Raw genomic sequence first — 23,681 nt, 5'->3', positions numbered from 1 at the left:
TTATGCGGCAACCACACAGTCCCTAACCCTAGCATGTACTGGCAGCACAATAATGGTGATGTCCCATATACATGAGCACCGCCATTATGATGTAACGGATGCATAGTGTTCACATGTTGCACCTTGCCAGTTACATCACGAGTGCGCCATTGGCGCACTCATGACATAACTGGCATGGGGGAAAAGAACCTGGGAAACCACATGGTTTGCTGGTTGCGGCTTCTCTGTGGAGGGAAAAAAGCCGCCGCCGCTCCAGACTTACCAAGAGGTATGTACTGGGCCATAGTTGCTTTAAAAACAACAACATCTGAATGAGCCCCAAAAATTGGCTGTCCCAGTGGCGTTTTACATAGGAATGAGAAATAAGATCACTTTCCCAGATGGACAGCAACTTTGTTTCCTCTCACAGCTGAGATGAGCAGCTTCTTGGTTGCCAAGTTGTTTGCCCCTCCATGTACCTGGCAGCTAACAAGCAGGGAAAGAGGTACGCAGCTATGTATGTGGAGCACTACACTACACAAGCATGATGTAGTATCTGAGCCCATATATATGTATATATATATGTTGAATTAGGCAGGATTGAAAAGAAAATGTTTGTTACTTATGCCTATATTTTGTAGTAAAAGTACCATGTTTTACTTTTCTGCACAGGAGGTTTGTTTTTTCTTTTCTCTTCACTTTAACATTTTTTTACAAAACCAAAGGTTTTGTAATTGGGGGGAAAAATCAAAATGTCTCCTCCCCTCCCCCATACACATAAGGTATCCCAATCTTCTCAGAACAAGCATGGACTTAATTCATGCCACGTCTCAGCCCTGGAGAAGTGGAATAAGTGCTATAACTGTATTGTGAAAGAATCCAGTATGTAGGTATCCCTCTTCCTTGGATTTTCTGAGCTAGAAAAAAGCCATAGGAAATCATGTTTTTGTTGCAGCCAATGCTTCTGTTGAGAGCCTTCAAGTTGTTTCCGACTTATGGCAACACTAAAGTTAAGCTGTCATGGGGTTTTCTTGGCAAGAGGGAAGTTTGCCATTGAAATAGCATGATGTAGAAGTTTGGGTTTTGGACTAGAATTCTGGCGACCATGGTTCAAATTTCTGTTCTGACATGTCAACCCACTGGCTGTCCTTGGACAAGTCACAATCTCTCAGCTTCAGAGGAATACAATGACAAACACTCTCTAAACAAATCTTGCCAAGTGATAGGTTTGCCTTGGGGTTGCCTTAAATCAGAAAGGACTTGTAGATGCTCATCACATTTTCCATTGCCTTCCTCTAAGGCTGAGAGTTACTTGCCCAAGGCCACTCAGTGGATTTCTTTAGCTGAGTGAGGATCTGAACCCGATTTTTTCGAAGTCCTCCAACCTAGCAGTTTGAAAGCATGCAAATGTAAGTAGATAGATAGGTACCACTTCTCAGTGGGAAGGTAACAGTTTGGTGCAGTCATGCTGGTCTCATGACTACCAGAGCTGTCCTTGGACACAACTGGCTCTTTGGCTTAGAAACGGAGACCAGCACCGCCTCCTACAGTCGGTTATGACTAGACATTCATGTCAAGGGACTAGCTTTATCCTTTAGCCCGACTCTCAAACCACAAAATATGGTACATTTAGAAATGGAAGATAAGATCCTCAGAACTCTCCTATATACCTTTTCATAAGATGATTTTAGTCCAATATCCCATAGCTCTTTAAAAGGATCAGATGGAATCAACTAATACTCAACTTTTTTGAAAAAAAGGTCTGTAGGTTTTGAAAGTTCTGCAGGTCAAAGAGAGGATCATTAAGGAAAAGACCAGCATATCCTAACCTATCAAACAGCTGTACCATTCATGATTTAGGGAGGGTTATACAAGCTATGATGGATTTTGCAGACTCCAATTAGATACTGCTGCTGTATTGAGAGAGAAGAGTATAGCACACAAACAGTAAAATTCTTTAAGAGCTGCTCAGTATGATTCATCTTGAAATAGTGTTGAAGGTGTATACCATGCATATGTTTTAATGCAGTCCACAGGGGCCACCTGTATCTATCTTGCTTACTAATAGGTGCAAAGCAGGTGAAATGAGGTATCAATCCTAGATCTGTCTGTGCATGAGAGTGTTTTCAAATTATCAAAACTTCACAAGGGTGTCATATATACTCTTTCTGGCAATGTTATAGTAAATAATTCATTCCATTTCTGGGCTGATAACTGGCAGATATTCTAATGATGCTCCAGAATTTACTATGGGACACAAGTAGTAAGAAAGAATTTTAATGCTGCCCTAAATATTTATCTGGGCAGAGAGAAAGAGAAACAGTCAAAATGAACCAGAAGATGGGTATGTATTCATTTGGGTACAATGCTAATGTCCTCTTTGAATTTTTAACTTGCTTGGCAGAAACATTTAGAAAGCTAACGCTGTTTAAGTTTTTATTCTTCCTGTGGAACAAATTATTCCTGGATATTGTTCTTTATTAGCTACTCTCTGGGCATATTTTCTAAGCTCACAACAGACTGCACACTGAAAGAAAGGGAGGAGAGATGCAACTCTAATGGAGAAGAATTTTTCTTCTGTATAACACTGTCTTAAAATTAACTATAAAAATGTATGCTCAGTCTGCAATTTGAATATCTTCAAAACATATTCACTATTTTGTTGTCAGTGTTGAAACATCTGTTGTATTAGATTTTATTTCTTGAACATTCTGAAGTAAGGCCAGACTTGAAGAAAGAGCACTGATTTATTAAAAAAAACACCCCATTTTGTTATGAATTGCTTTGTGTCATAAAGTAGTAATTATGTTATTATAATGTGTACCTTATCTTAAGACCCTGTGTGATATGGTAGTTTGAGCATTGGACTATGACTCTGCAGACCAGGCTTTGAATCCCCATTTAGCTACAGTAACCCACTGGGTGACCTTGGGCAAGTCACATTCTCTCAGCCTCAGAGGATGACAATGGCAAACCCTCTCTGAAGAACCAAGAAACCCCCCCATGATAAGTTTGCCTTAGGATCACTATAAGTCGGAAATGAATTGAAGGCACACAACAAACCGTGTGTTTACCAAAACCTCTTGAACTGACTGAATTAATTGGATTTATTCCTTTTAAAATCCAGATCTATTTATTCCCTTGTGCTGCTCATTTAAACTATTATTTCATATGGGGACATTGGGCAGTGTATCAAGGTTCAAAAAGGAGAGAGATGAATAAAGGAATTCAAAAATGGGGGTGGCCCATGTCTCACACTGAAATCCAAATGCAGCTCTTAAATTAAATAGTAAAAAAGTGGTATTGTTTAGTGGTGGGCCAAACACTCTCACAGAGAATGTCTGGAGGTTAATTTGGAGGTTGTACAAAGGAAAATTGGGGCTGAAGTCCAGTTAAGAGGTGAAGGTGGAGAGGTTGGAAGTGAAGTGTAGATAGGGAGAATTTTATAATTGTACATCTGTCCCTGTAAAAGCAATGACACATCTCTGTGTAGCCTTGCACCAGCACTGGGTATGGGGTGAGGAGAGATGACAACCACTGGCCACTGAAGAATTTCAGGTTAATGTGGTGAATTTTGTACCTAATCTAGTGATTTTAGCTGCATCGAATTCAATTGGCTGTCTCCTGAATTTGCGGCCAGTTTAAAAGTGTGTTATGGTACTTTCATGAGCGCTAATACATAAGTTAAGGCCTGGTACATACTGCCCCAAAAGGGCGGGCTGGAGGCATTCATTTTTCCTGGAGATCCGCTGCAGTAGCCAAACTGCATGGTGTCCCTCCACCCCAAAAAGAACTTGGAAAAGCTGGGTTCTTCTTCTGACGCCGCACAGACATCACAGTGTGCCAGTGGTACACTCGTGATATAGGTGATGCACAGTGATGTCTATATACTGTGCGTTGCTTACATCACGATGGAGGCTGCCATTACACCACCGCTGTGATGTCCTAGGGTTAGGGACCTTGCGGTGGGTGCGCGGTCCCTAACCCTAGAATCGCCGCCTGAATGCCGCTTCTTGGCGGTATGTACCGGACCTAAGATACATTGCTGTGACTTTTTAAAATCCCTCATTAACAACCTTGTATTATTCAAAGATATAGCTGGGTTAGTCTGTAGAATCAGTATATAGAGAGATCTTGTAGCACCTTTGAAACTTACTGAAAGTAAGAAATTGGCAGCATGAGCTTTTGTAGACTTCATCTGAGGAAGTAGAATGAAGTCTATGAAAGCTCATGCTGCCAATTTCATTCTTTCGGTTACTGGTAGTCTCAAAGGTGCTACAAGATCTCTCTACTAACCTTGTATTATATAAAACAATTCCCTAGCCAATCTTTTTGGTTATTATCATATTTGTTTTACTTGAATTTTTCCCTAAGCTAGATCTCAAGGCAGATATATATGGTAATAACCAAAAAGATAGGTGTTTCTGATATGGTTGGAAACAAAGCACGGAGCAATTTTCCAAGTTGTGGTTTGCTGGACCTGGGAATGGCAACATTTTTCATTTCCCACAGTAAATGACTCCTGGTTTGGACAGGCCTGACTCAAACTATTGAAAGTTCTTGTGCAGCCCGATCCAATGCATATTTAGTTTCATTGGCCCCTGCTTTGGATGATCTGTACATAGAGTTGTGACTTAAATACTCTTGAATGAATTAAGTTGTTCTATACCAGAGTATCCAAGGTTGCATACTGTACACACAGGCCTGGGGTTGAACTCCATTTAACTTAGGACACATCCAGACTGAAAAGTCCCAGATTTTGTTCCTGTTCTTTCCAATTTTATACTGGGGTAAAATAAACTGACCTGTGGAGTTGCTATAAAAAAGTCTTTGATTGTACCAAGAACTAACAGAAACTATTCTGGGATAAACAGAACATGTATGGATCTCCAAAATAAAATTGGAAAGAACAGGAACAAAATCTGGGACTTTCCGGTCTTTTTAATCAGTCTGGATGCTGTTAAGTACTTTCAAGTCAATATTAACTTACTGAAACCATATGAATGATTGACCTCCAAGATCCCTGGTCATCCTCTTCCCTGTCCAGATCAAATCCGTGACTTCCTTGGTTGAGTCTATCTATCTGGAATGTGTTGTCCTTCTTTTACTGTTGCCTTCTGCCTTACCAAGCATTACTGTCTTTTCTGGTGAATCATGTCTTCTCATGATATGGCCAAAGTATGGCAGGCTTTATTTAGCCATCTTGGCTTCTAGGAGTGTTCAGTCTTCATTTGCTCTTGGACATATTTATTTTCTTTTTGGCGGTCTACGGTATTCTCAGTACTCTTCTCCAGCTTCACATTCAAACTGAACTGATTTTATTCCTATTACATTTTTTTTCACTGTTTATTGGGTTTATTTGTAACTGAATAAGCATAGGCTAAGCTGCCTATTACAAATCAGCAGATAGAGCAAAATGAGCCAAGCGAAGGTGCAATTTTTAAAGGTGCCATTGATGGCCATGAGAGAATTGACCATATTTTTAAATCTCTCCTGTTAAAAACTTAAAATTCCCATCTCTGACAAGATAACATCATTCTTCTGCATTTTTCAGACCTGGGAGAAAAGCAACATAAATCAGAGTGCTTCTCTTGACATGGAGAAATTGAACAGATCTCAAATTATTTCAGATGATGATGATGGCTTCTGAAATGCAAGTATGTCCTAGAGTTACATTTATACTTGAGAATATAAATTTTTGAATAAACACGAAAGAATCTTGTGACACACCTTAAAGACTAAGAAGTTTTATTTGGCATTAGATTTATGGATTGTAGTCCCCTTTCTCAGATGTTGCCTCAGGTGACAGACAGTCATACACATATTTTTGAAGCAGTTGGGGGAATTAAAAATGCAAAAGTTATAAACATTGGCTAGAATCATGTTGGGGCCTTGTCTTTGTAAGACGATGTATGTTTGTAAGAATAAAAATTGTACAGTTGCCTATGGTTCATGTCTAGTAGGGGGCTGCGATTACATTACTACATAGCAGAGCCAGCAAAGTGTCTGATGTACAGTGTACAATGTGGGAAATGTTGCACATGACACACTGATATGTATCGTACACCAGTGTGCAGTGGGCACTCTTGCTGGTGTCCCATTGCACACCTTCACAATTCAGTAACAGGGTTTCTTAGCATCTCCACTACATAGCTATGTATAAATAAAGTTACATAACATAACAGGTTATATAGGATTCCAAATCAAAATAATTATCATCACAGCAGTTGTGAGATAACAAGAACATCCTAGCATAGATAAACAGGTACATATGTCTAATAATCAAAATCAGATGCAGGCAACTGTGCAGGGGCCATTTCCCCTCCTTGAACCCACCAGGTGGGCCTTCAGTGTGTCCAAAGTAATACAACATCACTTCCAGCTGCCATTTGGGCTATTTTCCCTCTATTTGGGTTTTTTTTGGGGGGGAGGGGAGTTTTGAAGGCATTTGCAGGGTAAAGGGAAGGAAACTGCTGCATTTTTAAGTGGTTTGAACTGGTATGAGGCACAAAAACAGCATGAAAAATGGCCTCAAATTTTTGTTAAAAATATTTTTGGTGTGGCTGGTGGCTTTGGGAAACTTTGGGTGAGTGGGGGGTCCCAAAGGCTGGACTTAGTGGTCCCAAGGGTTGCATGCAGCTCATGGCCTACACTTGGCCTGCCCCTGAGCAAAATGATGAGTAGAGCCAATAAGAATTTCTAATCTAAATTGCCTATACTCACCTTTGAGGCCTTTCCAGACAATTGTAATTAAGCATAACTACTCACTGTTGTGAGAACTGGTGTGATATAGTGGTTTGAGTGTTGGAACTAGAACTTTGAGAAACCAGGATTCGAATACCTGCTCAGTCTTGCAAATCCACTAGGTGACCTTGTGTGAGTCATACTCCCTCTTGCCAAGAAAACCCTACAGTTGGGTTACCATAAATTAGAGTTGACTTAAAAGCACACAACAGCAAAAGGATAAATGTTGTAGATTGTAAACAGCATTAAAAATTAAAAATAGGAACAGGTCTACCTTCTTCCTTCTTGAAGTTCAAGGAACTAGCAAAAACTGGTAGGTTAAACATGAATTCCTCCACTTCTAGGGGAACCTAGGAGTTGAGGTGTAATTTAAAGTGAAGAAGGGGCATATGATACAATGGAGTGAGAAACTTTCCATTACTCATCACTTTTCTTTGAGTTTAGTTCATATCGTATCTGGGCAATAAGTGCAATTTAGGAGTAGAAAAGCACAATCGGTTCAATGGCTAAATATCACTCACCCCCATGACCTTATTATTATTATTCAAGCACCTGCACCCAACCCATACACAATTTGACCAGACCCACATTTAAAATCAAATCTAGAGATGTAATGTGTAGTTTTGACTAGGAGATTTGATGTGACTTTAAAAATTGGACTTTAACAAAATGGTCTCCCTTTTAGTTCTGCCTGGTGATTGTTTGAACCTGTTTTTAATTGTGTGTGTGTGTGTGTGTGTGTGTGTGTGTAGTGCAAAATATATAGTTTTTTGTGTAAAATGCACAAAGGCAAACTTTCCCCACAAAAGCAAGTTTCACAAAATGGTTCTTTTAGCAAAAAGTGTGAAAAAATCACTGAAAAAATGTGCAACCCCTCTTGTAACCTCAGCCAGTGAAGAGAGGACTTTTGAAATTATTCATTCTTTCATGCAAGAATGAAACAAGCGAAGATTTACATCCCTAAAAATGACACAGTTATGCAGAAATATGAAAAGTATCAGCTTCTTTTCTAGCAGCCAAAATGCACATTTTATTGGTTTTGTTGAAAACATGAGAAAGTAATTTGTTATCCCATTATGTTTTCCAGTCACATGAATTCTATTACATGTTTCCTCTTTCAAAATATGATACCACATATTTTGAGATATTCTTTTGGTCCAGCTAAGGCCAACATTGCAGAAATAGAGAATGCCCATAGGTGGCACTGTGGATCAAGTACACCTTGGTTTATTATTTATTTGCTAGACAGTGAATTATACAGTAATCATTTATTTTCCTCACATTCTCAAAAGGGATACTGCTAGTCTTTGCATCACTATCCATAAAGCAATATCGCTTGCTAAAATCTTCCTGCTAACAAATGTTAACGTATTACTTTGCCGGTTTTAGAAACTTTGTTGCTTGAGGTAGCAATGTGACTTTATTGCTAAGTCCAACATTGTGAACATATTACTTTCACATGTCACTTTACTCTGCCACTGGGGCTGTTTTGGTCAATATCAAGACATATGAAAACTCTTGTGCTTTTATACTGCTGTGGCAATTATGGGCTTGCACATGTAGCTGTCTCCATCTCTGCCCCACATAAATATCACCAGACCAAAGCCATACCTGACTTCATTAAACACTTACCCACTGATAATGCAGTTTTCCAGTTTTGCAGTAAAGGGCAACTGTTTTCGATTGCTACAAAACTGGCTCAGAGAAATGCTTATGTTCCTTTGATTTATTAAAACGTGGAAATACTCCGAGCCAGACAAAGCAAGCCCTTGGTTCTCCTGTGTTAAAGACAGGCCATGTGGGGGCTTCCCAAACTGACAACATAGCTCTTGATACCAAAGCAGGGCTAACTCAACCACAATGGTGGCTAGTGGTTTCCATACCAATTGAGCCACTCAGCCTATTTTGTATTCAGCATCTTGGGCCAAAATAAATAGTTTTTTGAGCCGGAGCGATGAAGCGATTTAGCGACGAATAGATGTTTGCACTATTTGACCCGTGATCAAACCTACCTGTTTCAGTTTAATCCACTTCGTGTTCGCATTCAGCAATGGATCGATTCAACATGGAGTCACCTCACAGGGGTGACTGCACAACAGCATCCAAATCAAATAGACAATGCATTCACACTTGCAGTGAATCACTTCATTACAAAAGAAGCAGGTAATGTCGTGGATCCGGAAGAACCATTTTAAATGGGTTTAGCGCTATCCCCCCCTTGGCAAACCATGCCAGAAATTTGTGCAAACAAGGGGCATTTAAACCAATTCAGATCGGTTTGAAAACTGGTTTATTATGTAGTGGGAATGAGGCTTTGGATAGATCCTTTAGAATTAAAACTGAAATCCAGAGTGGATTCACTACCCCCCGTGACATGGAACTCACCATTTGCCATTGGTCCTACTATTAGACCAGGGGTGAGTAACAGGCAGCCTTTTGGATGATGTTGGACTCCAAGTCTGATCTTTCCTCACAATCTGTTATGCTAACTAGGGCTAATGGGTGTTGCAGTCCAACACATCAGAAGAAAAGTTGCCCACTTCTGGATAAGGCAGAGGTGTGTGTGTGAATGGCACTAGTACGGTAAGAGAACATAGCTACATGTGCAGTGCTAAATTGTGAGTTTAAAATGATGACTTATAAATGTGGATTGTTTTGATACGTGTACATCTTATTTGTCCTTTTAAATTGATGCATGTTTTAACTGATGTCTTTTTAACTAATGTTATTTGTCTATTAATTGTTGGTGTTCCCCGCCTCGATCCATGGGGAGAGATAGATAAGAAATCAATATTGTTGTTGTTGTTGTTGTACTATTTATCTTGTTTTTCTTGTTGTTAACTGTCTATATCCTGTATTGTCCTACAAAAAAGATAGGACTGAAGGCAGTATAAAAATTAAAACAAATACAACTAACATGTTCAAAAGGCTAACATTAAGCTATAATTAAAGCCCTGATGCCATTAAAAACAATTTAATATAATAAGAAACATTTCAAATACAGTAGAACTAAAAGTAATACAGCAGCCTATTGAAAGGCCTATTCCCCTACCCCAAAAGAAACAGTTGGTTCTCTAAAACCTGTTTAATAAAGTATTTTGGCCCCGAAGGAATCACAGCAAGCAAAGGGAATATTGTAATTTCTTTAAGGCTGCATCTGCACTACAGAAATAACCTGGATTAACACCACTCTATCTGCCATGATTCAATGCTATGGAATTCTGGGAATGATAGTTTGTTGTGGCACCAGAGAGAATTCTCTTCAATACAATTTTGAAACATAATAATGCACCAAAAGTTCTTCATTAATCTGACAGGGAAAAATACCAGTATTAGAGAATATTGTGCCAGTACTTTTCAAAGTTGTTTATTTTCCTTGTAACTGGAAATAACAACAATAACAACTTAAAGATGTGTACACTGGCCTTCCAGAGACTTAAAAAGAAATATATAAAAACAATTAAAAACAGATTTGGGCAATCACAAAACCCAAGAACTAAAAGGGAGAGATTTTTTAAAAAACATATCAGATTAAAAACAATCAGCAAGACCTAAACTGTATCTAAAAGGCCCGGGGAAATTAAACAAAAGGAGAACAAGGTAGATAGGCCTCTCTGGGAAAGATAATTCAAGTTTTGGGGTGTGAGTGTGTTTTTAAAAAAGATAGCTGCAGGCAAGGGTTTATCCCTTAGCCTTTTTAAAACTTGGATCCCCAGATATTTGTTAACTATAATACCTAGCACCCCAGCCAACATGACCAGTAGGTAGGGATCATGGGATATGTAGTTTAGCAACATCTAAGGTACCAATGTTGGGAAAGTCTGCTTTAGAATAGATCTCCCACCTGCTTTACTATAAGTTTCTTCCTTCCTTGTAGGGATTTGCCAATAGACCTCAGGCCCTGTCAGATAGAGAAGTGTCCCCTCATCCCTATTTGTCTATGTCCTCTTGCTACCACATGGAAATCATGAAAAGTTGTGCACTTAAAGAGGAGAGTGGATGCTCTTCATTTCTCCTCATGCTGGGATGAGAGGAGTTAAAAGAGGCCTTTGCTTTTGCAAAGATTAGAAAAGGTGGCCCATCATCATGTTTCCCATCCAACATTTAGGGTGTCAAAGCCATAGCCTCTTCTGGTGTGGCACCTGCCTTCTAGAATGGCTTCTCAAATAACATCTGCCTGAATCAAATGAAGCCAGGTAGGGGAAGAAAAAAACCAACAACTTTCATGGCTTCCATGTCAGCAGGGTAATAAATCCATTCCATGTTTTAATCCAGAGTTTAAAAGAACTAGCCAAGATGGTGAATTCCATCCCCCAAATAAGTTTGGGATCTTGAAGAACTCCTTCGAATTCAGAATAAATGCCAGAGTGAATTCAGCACCCTGCTGACACCAAAGCCACCACCTGCCAGTGCCCAGCTTCACGGGCAAAAATCCAAAAAAGAGACAGTAAAACCCACCAAGGTTAACACTGGACAATGATTACATAAACATTTCATCTGTGCACCATCCACTCCAACTGTATATTTCTGGCTGAGTACTGAGTACTGTACAGTATTTCACTTTTATGTACACTGTGGGGCAGGACCCCCCGGGGTGAAATATGAGAATTGCTCAAGGAAAGCGTGAGTCTTGGAGGCCTTGATTCCCCATCCTCTTCCCAAACTTTTTTATATAATAATAATTAATAATTTGTTTTATTTATATACCGCTATTCCAAAGATCATAGCGGTGAACAGCAAGTAAGCTAATTAGCAAGTAAGCTAATATGCCCCCAACAGTCTGGGTACTCATTTTAGCGACCTCGGAAGGATGCAAGCCTGAGTCGAGCTTGGGCCCTTTTGCTGGTCTTGAACTCGCAACCTTGTGGTTTCGAGTGAATGGCTGCAGTACAGGCATTTAACCACTGCGCCACCAGGGCTCCTATGTAGAATTTACACATGCATTGAGTTAAATATTGAATTTACTTAAATAAAACTGTTCTAATTTGAACAATGTTATTTCCTGTCAAAATATGAATATGCATGGATGCGTGAATGAAACTATGCACATTACATAAACAAAATATTTTTACTCCTATGTCAAGTGGGGGCATGCATGTGATGTCCACATGTAGCTGTAAAGGGGCGAGTACCGCTGCTGTACACTGATTATTTTAAAAATCACACTGTGTGTGTGTGTGTATATATTTGTTGTTTTTAGTTGTGTATCTTCAAGTCATTTCTGACTTATTGCAACCCTAGCGGTTTTCTGAGGCCGAGTCTGTGTGACTTACCCAAGGTCACCCAGTGGGTTTCCATGGTCAAGCAGGGCAAAAATAAGTTAACTTAATAAATAAAGAAGTTACATTATAATTGTGATTTAACTTGTCACTCCTTTTTTGGTGTAACTGTAAGTTACTTTTATAGTTATGGGTATGTGGCTTCAATAAATAGAGGAAGAATAGCTGGCTTATATGGCTGCATCATAGTCTGCCCCAGATATTAAGATGACAATGAAGCGAATGAGAGGAGAATGTGTTTTGTACCACAGGTAAGTAGTTTACCAGAAAAAGGAAATAATTTTTTAAAAATGTAACCATAGCAGTAACTACTCCCCCCTGCAACTATAACTATAACCAGTTATGTTTAAAAAGCAACACTGAGTGTCCCCAGCAATCTAAGAAATGGTTGGTTTCAATCTTTTTTGCAGTCAGTTTAGGGCAGCTTTCTTAGTTTCTTCATCCCATTCCTTTATTCTCACAATAACCCTTTGAGGAAGGCTGGGCTGAGAGACCCACAGCCATTCAACAAGCTTTGTGGCTGAGCTAGTATTCAAATATGCAAGGGTGCAAAGGGTAAATGACTTTCAAGCAAATTTTCCATGGAGCTCCCACTCTGTTCTGCAGTTTTGGTGGGCAAGATTACACACAAAAGCTCATTCTGTGTAAGGATGGGCATGGGAGCTTTAGTTGTGCTAACTTTCTGTATTTCAGTGCTGTCCATGTATGTCAAACAAAGCAAGTCATCGTTTCTGGTTTTAAACCAGCAAAGGGCAGGGGGTTGTGTGTGCACATCAGCATATAGACCTAACAATATAGACAGGCCATTAGAGTCACATTATTTGTTACATGCAGAGACCATTGTACATACCTAAAGCTCTCCCTCGCCACTGCCTTTGCGAATATTCCTTCTTTCAAGGATGTTTGCTTATAACTTTTGTTATGTATGGGACCTGACAACTGTCCTATGCATGGAATTAATATTTCATTTTTCCATTAGAATTTTATGCTACTGGGTATTTAATTCCTTTAACTGGTCCTGACTCTGTTCAAGTGTGCTCCGCTGTTTGTTTTAAAGAACGGCAGTATTGCCTTTTTAAATGGCACAATGCGCTGCTAACTGCCAGCTGAATGTAAAACATATTCCTCTTTTAAAATTTTATGGGGTATTAATAACAGCGAGTTACAGTAGCATTAATTTTTAAGCTGAACTCCCCATTGATTTCAACAAGGGGTACTTAAAAATCAATGGCCACCGCTTTGATGAGAGGGACGCTGCTCACACGGATGGGTTTTTTAAAAAAGAACTTTTCCAATCAGAGGATCACATTTTGTCGTGAGGAGTACACCACATGAGGAGCTGGCGAAGTGTTAAGTGTGCGTGCATCTGACTGAATCCAAATTGTTCTCTGAAATTTCTGAGGGGAAAAGCATCCAAGTAGGCCTGACCCTGTATTACTTTAATATCAACATAATCAGCACTAATACCTCTGGCTGCACTCTGGAGTAGTCCCATTCCATTGACCCCAGCCTGCCTGCTCTGGAGTAAGTGGCTTCAGGAGTGCTCCCTTGATGATCTGTACCCTCTTCACCCGCTTGCTCAATGGAAAGAGTTATACTTATTCATTATCAATAAAGCAGCAGTCCTAAATCCAAATTAACGGCACTTTCGTGGTTTACGGGTGGGAGAGGGACTTCTGGAGCATGGAAGTTTTGTTCAAACAGAACAAAATCTTAGCATACATGAACCCTCAGATTCAAAAGCCATGATCAAAGAAGGCTTGCAAATACCCACTTACCTGCTCATCTATAACAGGTACGTGAGCTTTCTGGACAACCAAACAGGAAAGCTGTTTCTTTTGGGCCACAGACTCTGAGAAGTGTCTGTGAATGTGTGGTGTGGTACTTTTTCTCATCTTATTTGAAAGATTTAAAAAAATCATCCTTATTATTAACTTAACTAAAGGATTTTTGATAGTAATTTTCTTGGTACGGATGACCTTAGGGCCTCATTGTATGCACACTATTGAAGTTCTGAATGTATGTGCGTCTTGCTTAATCAGTTATTATTATCAAGTTATTAACATGAATATTTTTGTCATCAAGAACCTAGTGTTTATATTAAAGTATATATTCAAGTGTTTACATTAAAGTCTGGCTTGGGTCCAGACTAACTGAAAGGCAGTATCTTCCTATGGTCCAAGACACACTTATCACACGGGGAAAACTGGAAGGTTAACCAAAGATTAATCCAGGGTCATCCAAGGAATTTCACGTAATTTCACAAAAGATTTTCAAATGACATTGCACACAAATGGAATGTAATCTAAAAGCAATCATGAGACAATCCAGGAATAGCTGAGTTCGGAGAAATAGCAAATGTATAAACCCTTTTCCACTGCAAATTCGCAGTCAGTTCACATTTGTGTTAGTATGAAATGCATGTCCAGTTCGGCCATGGGATTATTGTCGTCCATGGGATCGTGTCCTCCCTGCACATGCACAAATATGTCAATTTGAAATCAAGAAGCTAACTGGTACGTACTCATGCGATGAATTCATTTGCATTCACACTGCTTTCTCTTTTGAATGGACATTGTTCATCTCTGTGTGTGATAAACTACTATGTAATTTCTTGCATTTTCAGATTGCCCCCATTTCTTCTTCTTTCGGGACGGTGATACATTCCTCCGCGTGAAAAAATCCTGTCTCACCATCATCACAAGTACATTTGTTGAGGACACAAAAGAGGTCTTCTCTGTGACTGTTCCCAGGCTATGGAATTTTATCTTAGGCCCAGGACAGATGGGCTCTTTGTGGTGTGGCGGCAGAACCCTAGTCCCCCTAGGGTTAGGGACTGCATGGCAACTGATTTTGAGAACTGGAACTGTGTGTGTAAAGCACAACATAAAATATTATCCACAAAATGGTGCAGAATGCTGGAGTTGAACTTGGGGGAGTGAAGTTCTAGTTCCACTGCCCCATGAAATATGAGGAGGTGACCCAGAGAAATATGTCATTAACATTTTTGTGTAAGCTGAACATCAAGTGAAATAAGTGGTACCATTTTCGGCCCAGAATTCTTGTGGTCCAGTTTACATCCATAGATCAAATGTGAAGAAAAATCTTACAAAGGGCTGAAGGACTCACTTGAAGAGATTGTGAAAATCTGGCTCTATTCAAATCAGTGATTCTTCCAAGTAAACATATGTATGTGCCTTCAAGTTTGCCTTTCATCTTAAGGAGGGTTTTCAAGCCATGGATGGTTGGATCTGTGGATACAGAGGGCCAATCGTAAAAGGCTGGCCCTGGCTATGTCAAATGTGATATTTATAAGGAATGGGGTTAGGCTTTGGAGAAATTCAACACAGATTCGCATCCCCAATAAGAGGCATGCAGCATCTAGTAACCCATCTCCAGAAGGCCCAACTAAATAAAGAGAAGGGCTAGGAGCTAGGGTGGCACAGGGCACTGAACTTGTGCCCAGGCGACTCAGGTAAGAGCTCAGCTGCCTGTTGTCTGCTGTAAAGCCCACTGGGTGGCTCTGGCCCAGCCAGAATCTGTTATCCCAGCCCATTCATGGGATACTCATGCAGACAGATCAGAGCAGAACTGTAAAGTGTGGGCACCCTGAAAAGTGCATGATTTAAACAGCAAGAGTTGACAAGAAAAGAACAGCAGAAGAGCTTGGATTCAATTCATAGTCGTTTGGGTCAAGTAATAAGGAGGCTTCTGGTGCAGTGTGGTTTAGTGAGGACTGTGACTCTGGAGACCAGGGTTTGAATCCAACCTCGGGCATTTAAACAGGGTGACCTCAAAACAAGGGGTCATAACCACAAAGGAGGACCAGGCACTGTAAAATGTAGGATATTCAAGAAGAACGTAGGACGTTACCAAATAAAAGCTAAAAACCCTCACAGAAATGGAAATTCGTGCTTCTTATTAGGCTCAAAATGGAGGACATTTTGGAATTCCCCCTGGACAGAAGGCTGACATGTCGGCCAGTCCTGGAAAAGGAGGACCCTGTGAGTAAACCCCCTGGGTGACCTTGGGAAAGTCACGCTCTCTCGGCCTCAGAGGACAGCAATGGCAAACTTCCTCTCTGAAGAAACTTGCCACAAGAACCTTAGGGGGGTGGCCAACATTTGGAAATGACTTGAAGGCCCCCCTCAACAACAACAAGGAGCCTCTTCCTCTTTTGTGTGGAAACTGAAAACAAACCTCACCAGAGTTTTATTCCAGAGGAAACCCACAAAGGCTGCCATTCTGTGACCAAGGAGGAGAAAGTAAACCTCCCTGAACTCAAGGGGACTTAGGCTGCATCCACACTGGAGAAATAACTCGGTTTGGCACTGCTTTAACTCTTTCTGGCACAAGGCTATGGAATTCTGGGAGTTGGAGTTTGTTGTGGACCCAGAGCAGCTCCCATCAAGAGGAGGAGGACGAGGAGGAGAGGGTGACCGCAGGTCCTCCGTTTCCCGGACACGTCCTCCATCCTACCCTTCTGCTCCAAAATGCATTTCGTATTTTTTTTGGCATAACTAAGCAGGGCGAATTTATATTTCTATATGTACCCACACATATATAGATGTATGTAGTTTTTCTTGAGTCAGGTCCCCTCCTCTTTCTATATCTATACATAGAGATAGGTAGATATAGTTGTACTGTATATGTAGTTTTTCTTGGGTCAGGTCCCTCCTCTCTATATATGCACACATAGATGGATAGATATAGATATGTAGTTTTAAGTCCCCTCCTCCCTCCCTCCCTCCTTCTCTCTATATATACACACACAGCGAGAGAGGGGGGGGGACCTGACCCAAGAAAAACTACATCTCTCTCTCTCTCTCTCTATGTGTGTGTGTGTGTAATTTCGCTGGCATGCCCTCCCCTCCGTCCGCCCTGGAGCCGGAATAGAAAAAGAGGAGGTCCCCATCCTCAGTCTCCCCGAGGAGGAGTTGAGGGAAGGGGAAGCAGGGGCACCAAAAAGCAAACCCCAACCACCAGGAGACCCTCCTTGTTTCCCTTCTGCTGCTGCTGCTGCTGCTGCTGCACTGGGCTGTGTGGGGCTCCTTCCATCCTTCCTTCCTTCCCTCCCCTCCCTCTCTCTCTCTCTCCTCCTCCTCCTCCTCCCTCATTCCTTTGTCCTCCTTGGGATTGGCAGGTTTTATTATTCCGCCTGAACAAGCGCCGGGGAGATTGGTCGGGGCTGCAGTGACGCGCGGGGCTGAGCCTCCCAGCAGTTGGGACGCGGCGGCGGCTGTGTCAGGAGGAGCCCTCGCCTCGGGAGGGAGACAGGGAGAGGGACGCCCGCAGACTCAGCTCCACAGCCCCAGCCCTGCTCTCCAGCCCTCTCCCAGGACTTTGCCTCTTCCCGGAGGACTTGTTGGCTTGGCACCCAGGAGCATCTCAAGGGTGGGAGGAGGAGGAGGAGGAAGAAGAAGAAGAGGAGGAAAAGGTTGGAAGAAGTGTCCAAACTTAAGCCCTCCGCTTGCACAGAAGCCTTGCAGCAGCCGGAGGAGGAGGACGACCAGCAAAGGAAGGAAGGAAAGAAGGAAGGAAGAAAAGAAAGAAGGACTAAAAGAAGGAAGGACATTTCTCTCCCACCGCCTCCGCCTCCTTCTCCTTCTCCGGAGGGGCTCTTCTTTGCTGCTTTCCACAAATCCAGATTGAAGAGCGAGCCTTTGGGCTTCTCTTCCCCTCTTCTCTCCCTCTTCCCGGCCATCTCTCCAAAAGAGGGGCCCCCAACGCCTCCGCCACGTTATCCACGGCCTCTTGCACCATAGAGGGGAAACAGGTAAGGCTTTGGGCCCTTCTCCTCCTCCTCCTTCTCCAAACCTTTGGGCTCTGCTTCCTTTTTACAATTGTTTTTCGCCTCCTCCTCTTCCCAGTGGCCAGAATTGGAACCCAGATCCAAGCCTTGCTGGAGAAATAACCCGGTTTGGAACTGCTTTCAATGTCTCTTGGCTCAAGGCTATGGAATTCTGGGAGTTGGAGTTTGCTGTGGGCCCCCCAATAAACTCCAGCTCCCGGAATTCCATAGCCTTGAGCCAAGAGACATTGAAAGCGGTTCCAAACCGGGTTATTTCTCCCGTGTGGATGCAGCCTTGTAGCCTCCCAACTGGGCTCTTTTCTGGCCTTGGAGGAGAATCCCTCGCCCACTTTTTCTTTGTAGGCGATACTCTTTGGAAACAGTAGCAGGCGGAGTTGGAGGAAGAGGAAGGAAAGAAGGGAGAGGGGGGAAAACAACAACAACACCACCACCACAAATCCGAAGTGGGGCACTGGATGATTTCTCCCTCCTCTTCCTCCTCCTGCTGCTTGTTTTGTTCTCTTCTGAGGCTCATTAAAACCAAGCATCCATTTTCTGCTGCTCTGTGTGTGTGTGTGTGTGTGTGTGTTGTTTTTTACGCACCACAAATTGCAAGCTCTTTGCCTCGCCCCTCCCTTGGTCTCCATTAAAATAAGCAGAGAGACACAGAGAGAGGTGTGTGTGTGTGTTTTGCCTCTAGCTGCCTCCTCTTTTGTTGCTGTTTCCTCGCCTCCCTTCCAGGACCCCAATGGCTGGCCCTTAGTTGCAGTCACCCCCAGAATAAGATGCTATGGTTCTCTGATTCTAAGCCTATCTGGAGTGCAAAGCCTTTGCCTTCCCTCTCTCTCTCTCTCTCTCTTTCTCCCTGCCATCAACTCCAAAGGAAACTTGAGGAGGGCTTGTCTGCCTCTCCTCCTTTTAGTTATGGAGGGAGTCACTTTCTGGTCAGCCCTCTTGATTCATCTCTGTTGAGATTTAATCAGCATTAAGGTATTGCTTGTCCTTAAGAGCTTTGGCTTAATGGGGTTACTGGGTGCTTCTGCAGTCTAACGTTTCCTTGGTGGAGAATAGTTACTTTTCTTTTCAATACAGAGGGGGTCAGACCAGTGGGGTTTAGATCTGGGGGGATTTTTTTTGAGGGGGGATCTTGAAAAGAACTGGAGATTTGTAGCCTTTGGAATGGGTTTGTGTGTATCTATCTTTGTGTGTGTGTGTGTTGTTTTTAATCAGAAAGTCAGAACTGCAGGTTCCTGTTGCTGGAAATGGTCACAAAAGGCCATTTCGTGAGCGAAATGCCTCAGAAATCAATTTACATAAAGGTATAGGATGCATTCAGAGAAATGCAATGCAATGCTAATGGCTTTTAGAGTGGTTCACTTTCCCCCCCAAGTCTCTGGGTTTTTAGTTACAGTCTTAATTGGTGCAGTTCGCCGTCTGGTTTATTGTGTGGTCAACTGCACCATATGATCAGGAGTTGTATTTGGAAGGAAATCCCCTTTTTGTTTTTGTTCCTTTTCCCTTTCCCCTTAAGCCTGTTTTAAGGAAGTTTTAAGGCACTGTTGGAACCAAGTTGGGTGAATGTCAGGAAAAAAGTTTGCTTTCTTTCTGTTGTCTCCTGGGAGGTGTGGGTCTGTGCAAGTAGTCCCATGCCTTCAAGTGAACATGTGCAGTGTACAAAAGGACAAAGCTAAAACACACACAGACAGTAAATAACAATATTTTTAATCATATAAAGGAATGAAGAAACCATAGACTCTGTTGGACTCTGGGCACATTGGGCAGTTTGGAGTAAGCTTTGGGAATGGGCTTTTTGGCTTCATTCCCCAGTGGCCTGCTTTGATCAAGAATTTATTTGCAAGTGAAAAAACACACTTTTCAGTTTGTGTGTGTCCTTTTTCCTCCAAAACCCAGCCCCTTCAGAGGCAGCCATGCTGACTCTTTCCAGAGTGGGGCATACTTGCTTGTTCTGTGCTTCTTTGCTGTTACCTCCTCTAACTTTTTTTTTTTAGGGCAACAAAGCATTTAGCATTTAAATTGCTGATCAAGGACAGATTAGTGAGACAAAAGTAGATTGTGTTTGTATAGGAAGTTAACAGGCTTCTTAAAGTCTAGTGATCTATTATTATTCAGTAAAGCGGTCTCTTGCAGGGGGGGGAAGACCGCCACTTCATTTGATCTGTTTTCCCCCTGAGAACAGTAAATTGGGACAATTGCAGTTGGGCCCCTTGTAGACAACAATGGCCTGGGAAAGGAGACCTTGACAAACCAGTTCCACAACTTCACAGCTTTTCTCCAGGGCTTGTGCTCGCCTGGCTTGTAAAATGGAGCTAAACCGGCCTCCAGAACGGTTTCCAAGTGGAGGAGTGCAGCTGTGCTTCCCAAGAGTTGTCTGTTAGCCATTGTGGCTGTTGTCCCGCCTCCTTTGGAGCCCTTCTTGTCTTAGTGTTGGTGGGCCCCCCGACAATTTATAACTGGGAGGGCCGTGTAGACTGTGTGACTCCAGGTGTGTGTACTTTCCTGGCAGCAAACAAAGCGGGGGTCACTCTTTTAAGTTTGACAGAAGCATTGCAGGCGAAAAAACTGTCATTGGGCATTGCTGGCCAACTTGGAAAGGGAGGCGGCTAATTAACCCAGAACAAAGACTCTGAAAAGTAAACAAGCGGCTGTTCCCCATCCTTCCCCCTCCACTCCTCCTCCTCCTCCTCCTCTTCACATAGTGCTGCATTAGACAGGCAGGCTGCAAGGACTCCTGGTCTGACAAGTTAACCTTCTCTTCGCATTTTTCTTTCTTTCCTCCAGACCATGGTGAACCCGGGCAGCAGCTCGCAGCCTCCCCCGGTCACCAGTGGCTCCCTCTCATGGAAAAGATGTGCAGGCTGTGGGGGAAAGATTGCTGATCGCTTCTTGCTCTATGCCATGGATAGCTATTGGCACAGTCGGTGCCTGAAGTGTTCCTGCTGCCAAGCCCAACTGGGAGAAATTGGCACGTCCTGCTACACAAAGAGCGGCATGATCCTGTGCAGAAACGATTACATCAGGTGAGAGAGGCAGAGGGAAGGTAGGCCCAGTCACTAGTTCCTGGGACCGTGTGCATCTGTATGTAAATCTGGGTAACAACTGCATCCCTCCATGCGAAGTAGAGAAAAGTGAGGGGGCAGAAACAACTTTGCCGGTAGTTCAAAACTAGAAGCCTAATTTATCAAAGCAGTTCCTTTCATGGGTTATGGTGGGCATATTGGACAGGCGAATGGTCCAGTGGGAGGAGTAAGTGGAGGAAACTTCTCAAGTGTTTGTGAACTTTTAAGGGGAGTCCCAGCTTTAAACATTTGCCAGAGGCTGTTGTTGAGGGTGAGGATTGTGTTTGGAGACCAAGTGCAGAGCTAGCTAGGGCTCTGGTGGACATGCAAAAACAATGAAATGACTATCTTTTCATTAACTGTTGTATTATTATTTGCATTAAACACCTTCAACTGGAACGGGGGGGGGGGGGCGGAGTGACTCATTGTCTGCATTCGTTGTGAAAAAGTTGATTCACTGTTGGAAAGGCCATGGATGCATCTTACACAAGAAGTACATACACACAGCCCAATAGCTTTTGTATTGTTGTGGGGTGTATCTTTTAGTGTAGAAAAAAAAATTACATGTATGTATGGATACATGCTTAAACTTTTATAATTACAGCAAGGCATTCTTCATCCCTTGCATTTTACATTAGAAAAATGTGTTATCTCCTCCCTGCCCCCAACTAGTTTTGGAGCAATTAATGAAAAGAATTTAAGGGGTCAGGTGCCCATTGGATCTTTTCAGGTGAACTCAAGCTCCTTTAAACTCATTTTGAAAGGAGGCATTTTGAAGGATTACACATCTAATTTGAGTAAATGACTTGATAGACTGATGCACATGGATGCTTTAAGGAGGTGTTCTAGTTCAGCAATCAGTAATTAAACAGCCCCCTTCTACCGTTTTTGGCATAGAAAGAATGTGAGGCAAAGGCAATGTTGGGTGTTGGCAGTATAGTCTGGGTCTTCACACTTCAGAATATATTTGAGAAAGTATCTCAGTTCTTGGAAGAGAGAAAGGAAGCTGTTTAGTGGTTGAAGTCTTCTTGTGTCTTCACGTCAAATGCTTGGTTATAAACATTTTTGAAGCATTTTTTGCTTGGAACTTTAATATGACTGGATGGAGTAGCTGTATTTAGTGCTATATTGAATTTTGGATGGCACCAAACTGAATGTTTGCTTATACCTTCTCCTCATTGTAACACTGTCCCCTTTAATCAACTAAACACAATACAGGAAACAAAATAGCTATAGAGAGGTTTTTAAGGGATTGCGACATTAATTTTGCTAAGTGTCTGGCTTTTTAAAGTAAATGCTCAAAAATCAGTATGTGCAGGCTTGCAGTGATGCATTCTTGATCCCTGTCCGAAGTAACTGCATAAGCGAGACAGAATTCTAATTAAATAGAGCAGAACGGTTAGAAAAAGAGGTTTGTTTGAAGTGGAAAAATTGACACTACTGTTCAGATTCAATGAACAGTACAGATTTCGTCCCTCTGTACTAAAACCATCAAACAAACCTCTTCTGATCACTACTAATTAAAAAGAGAACTTGCCTACTGTATCCCTAAGGCAAGTTCCGAACAGCTTATTGGAATCTCTGCCTCAGGTTTTTGTGTGGCCAAAACTTATTACAGTCCTAGTATAGGCAGTTATAAATAGGGTGCTTTATCAGATGGCAAATTTGAACTGATTTTGTTCCATCCGCCTGACTTTTCAGTAGAACTAATTGAAGATCCAACACAGTTCAGTTATATCAGGTATACACTTTTGGAAGGCTGTCCATTCCATAGCAAAAAAGCCTACCGTAGCAAGTTCACAAACTTCCATGAGGTACATCTGTGACCCCGATGACTTTCTGACATATGTAACTGGATGTCCTAATCTACTGGCAAAAAAGATACTACCATTTCATCAGCATTATGCAATGCATGTGTGTCATTTTAATTGAGGAAAGGGAGAGAGAGGTTCAGGATTATTCTTTTAGGCTGCTAGCAAAAATTCCAAAAATGGCCTTAATTGTAGTTACAGTGGGATGTTTTTATTAAGCAGAAAGAAGAATTTATTTCCATGACTTTGAAATGAAAGGACGGGCTGCTAGCTTACAATAGGACTATAGAGACTCTCCCACCTCCTTTTGAAGCAAGGAACATTAAAACTGTTTCTGAGTTGGTGCTTTAGAGAGTCAGTATTACCTATTCTGTCTAAGAATTGCAGCAGATTTGTGTGTGTGTAGGGAAATGGAAGTCCACTGACTCTTCTTTGGCCCTTAACTTATAAGGACAGTACCCTAAGGAAACTGGAAGCTATGGAGGGAGGAAGGGAGGAGGGTGACGGGCAGCCCTCCCAGCCATGAGATTCTAGATAAAGCAGCAGTGTGGCAGTGAATCTGCACAATTAAGAGCTTTAATTAGTGTCTCCTCCATTTTCTCTTAGTTCTGATAGGTTTTATCTAATGAGATCTCGTCCCTGGCTTAGATCTGCCTGGAATGACGTGTCCGAAATGAATGAGAGCTGTGTCGCAAACAAAACATTTAATTAACAAAATTGGCCTTGGAGAGAGCAAGAGAGAATTGGCGAGGGTGGGATTGGAAGGGGGGGGATGGAGAAGCAGAATAGGCATTTCTTAAAGGGCTAGTGCCTGAGAACTCTTTCTGTACAAGTGTCCTTTAATATGATTCTGTGACTCCTTATGCCCAGGCTGGAGGGAGAAGTAGATGGCTTTTGGGATGGTGATGGTGGGGAGACAGAAGGGGGAACTGCAGTTTATTAATGTCCTGATCAAATAGTCTGGATAATGGGTGGAGCAGGGAGTTCAACAGCCATCCCC

At 42.0% G+C, this 23,681-nt stretch overlaps 1 protein-coding gene across 1 annotated transcript in view; it reads left to right on the top strand.

Annotated features, from left to right (window-relative positions):
• The first annotated feature begins 17,237 nt into the window (after positions 1-17,237).
• The window catches only part of LMO4 (LIM domain only 4), a 17,091-nt gene continuing 10,647 nt past the window's right edge, over positions 17,238-23,681 (top strand). The window contains exons 1-2 of the mRNA XM_089497538.1: positions 17,238-17,778; positions 20,593-20,831. Coding sequence (XP_089353664.1) covers positions 20,596-20,831 — 236 coding nt within the window. The 5' untranslated portion in view covers positions 17,238-17,778; positions 20,593-20,595. The remainder of the gene's footprint in view (positions 17,779-20,592; positions 20,832-23,681) is intronic.

Source organism: Sceloporus occidentalis, unplaced genomic scaffold (genome assembly GCF_023333645.1).
Source record: "Sceloporus occidentalis isolate IW3139 unplaced genomic scaffold, rSceOcc1.0.p SCAF_104, whole genome shotgun sequence".
Lineage (NCBI taxonomy): Eukaryota > Metazoa > Chordata > Lepidosauria > Squamata > Phrynosomatidae > Sceloporus > Sceloporus occidentalis.
This window is presented reverse-complemented; position numbering and strand designations above follow the sequence as displayed.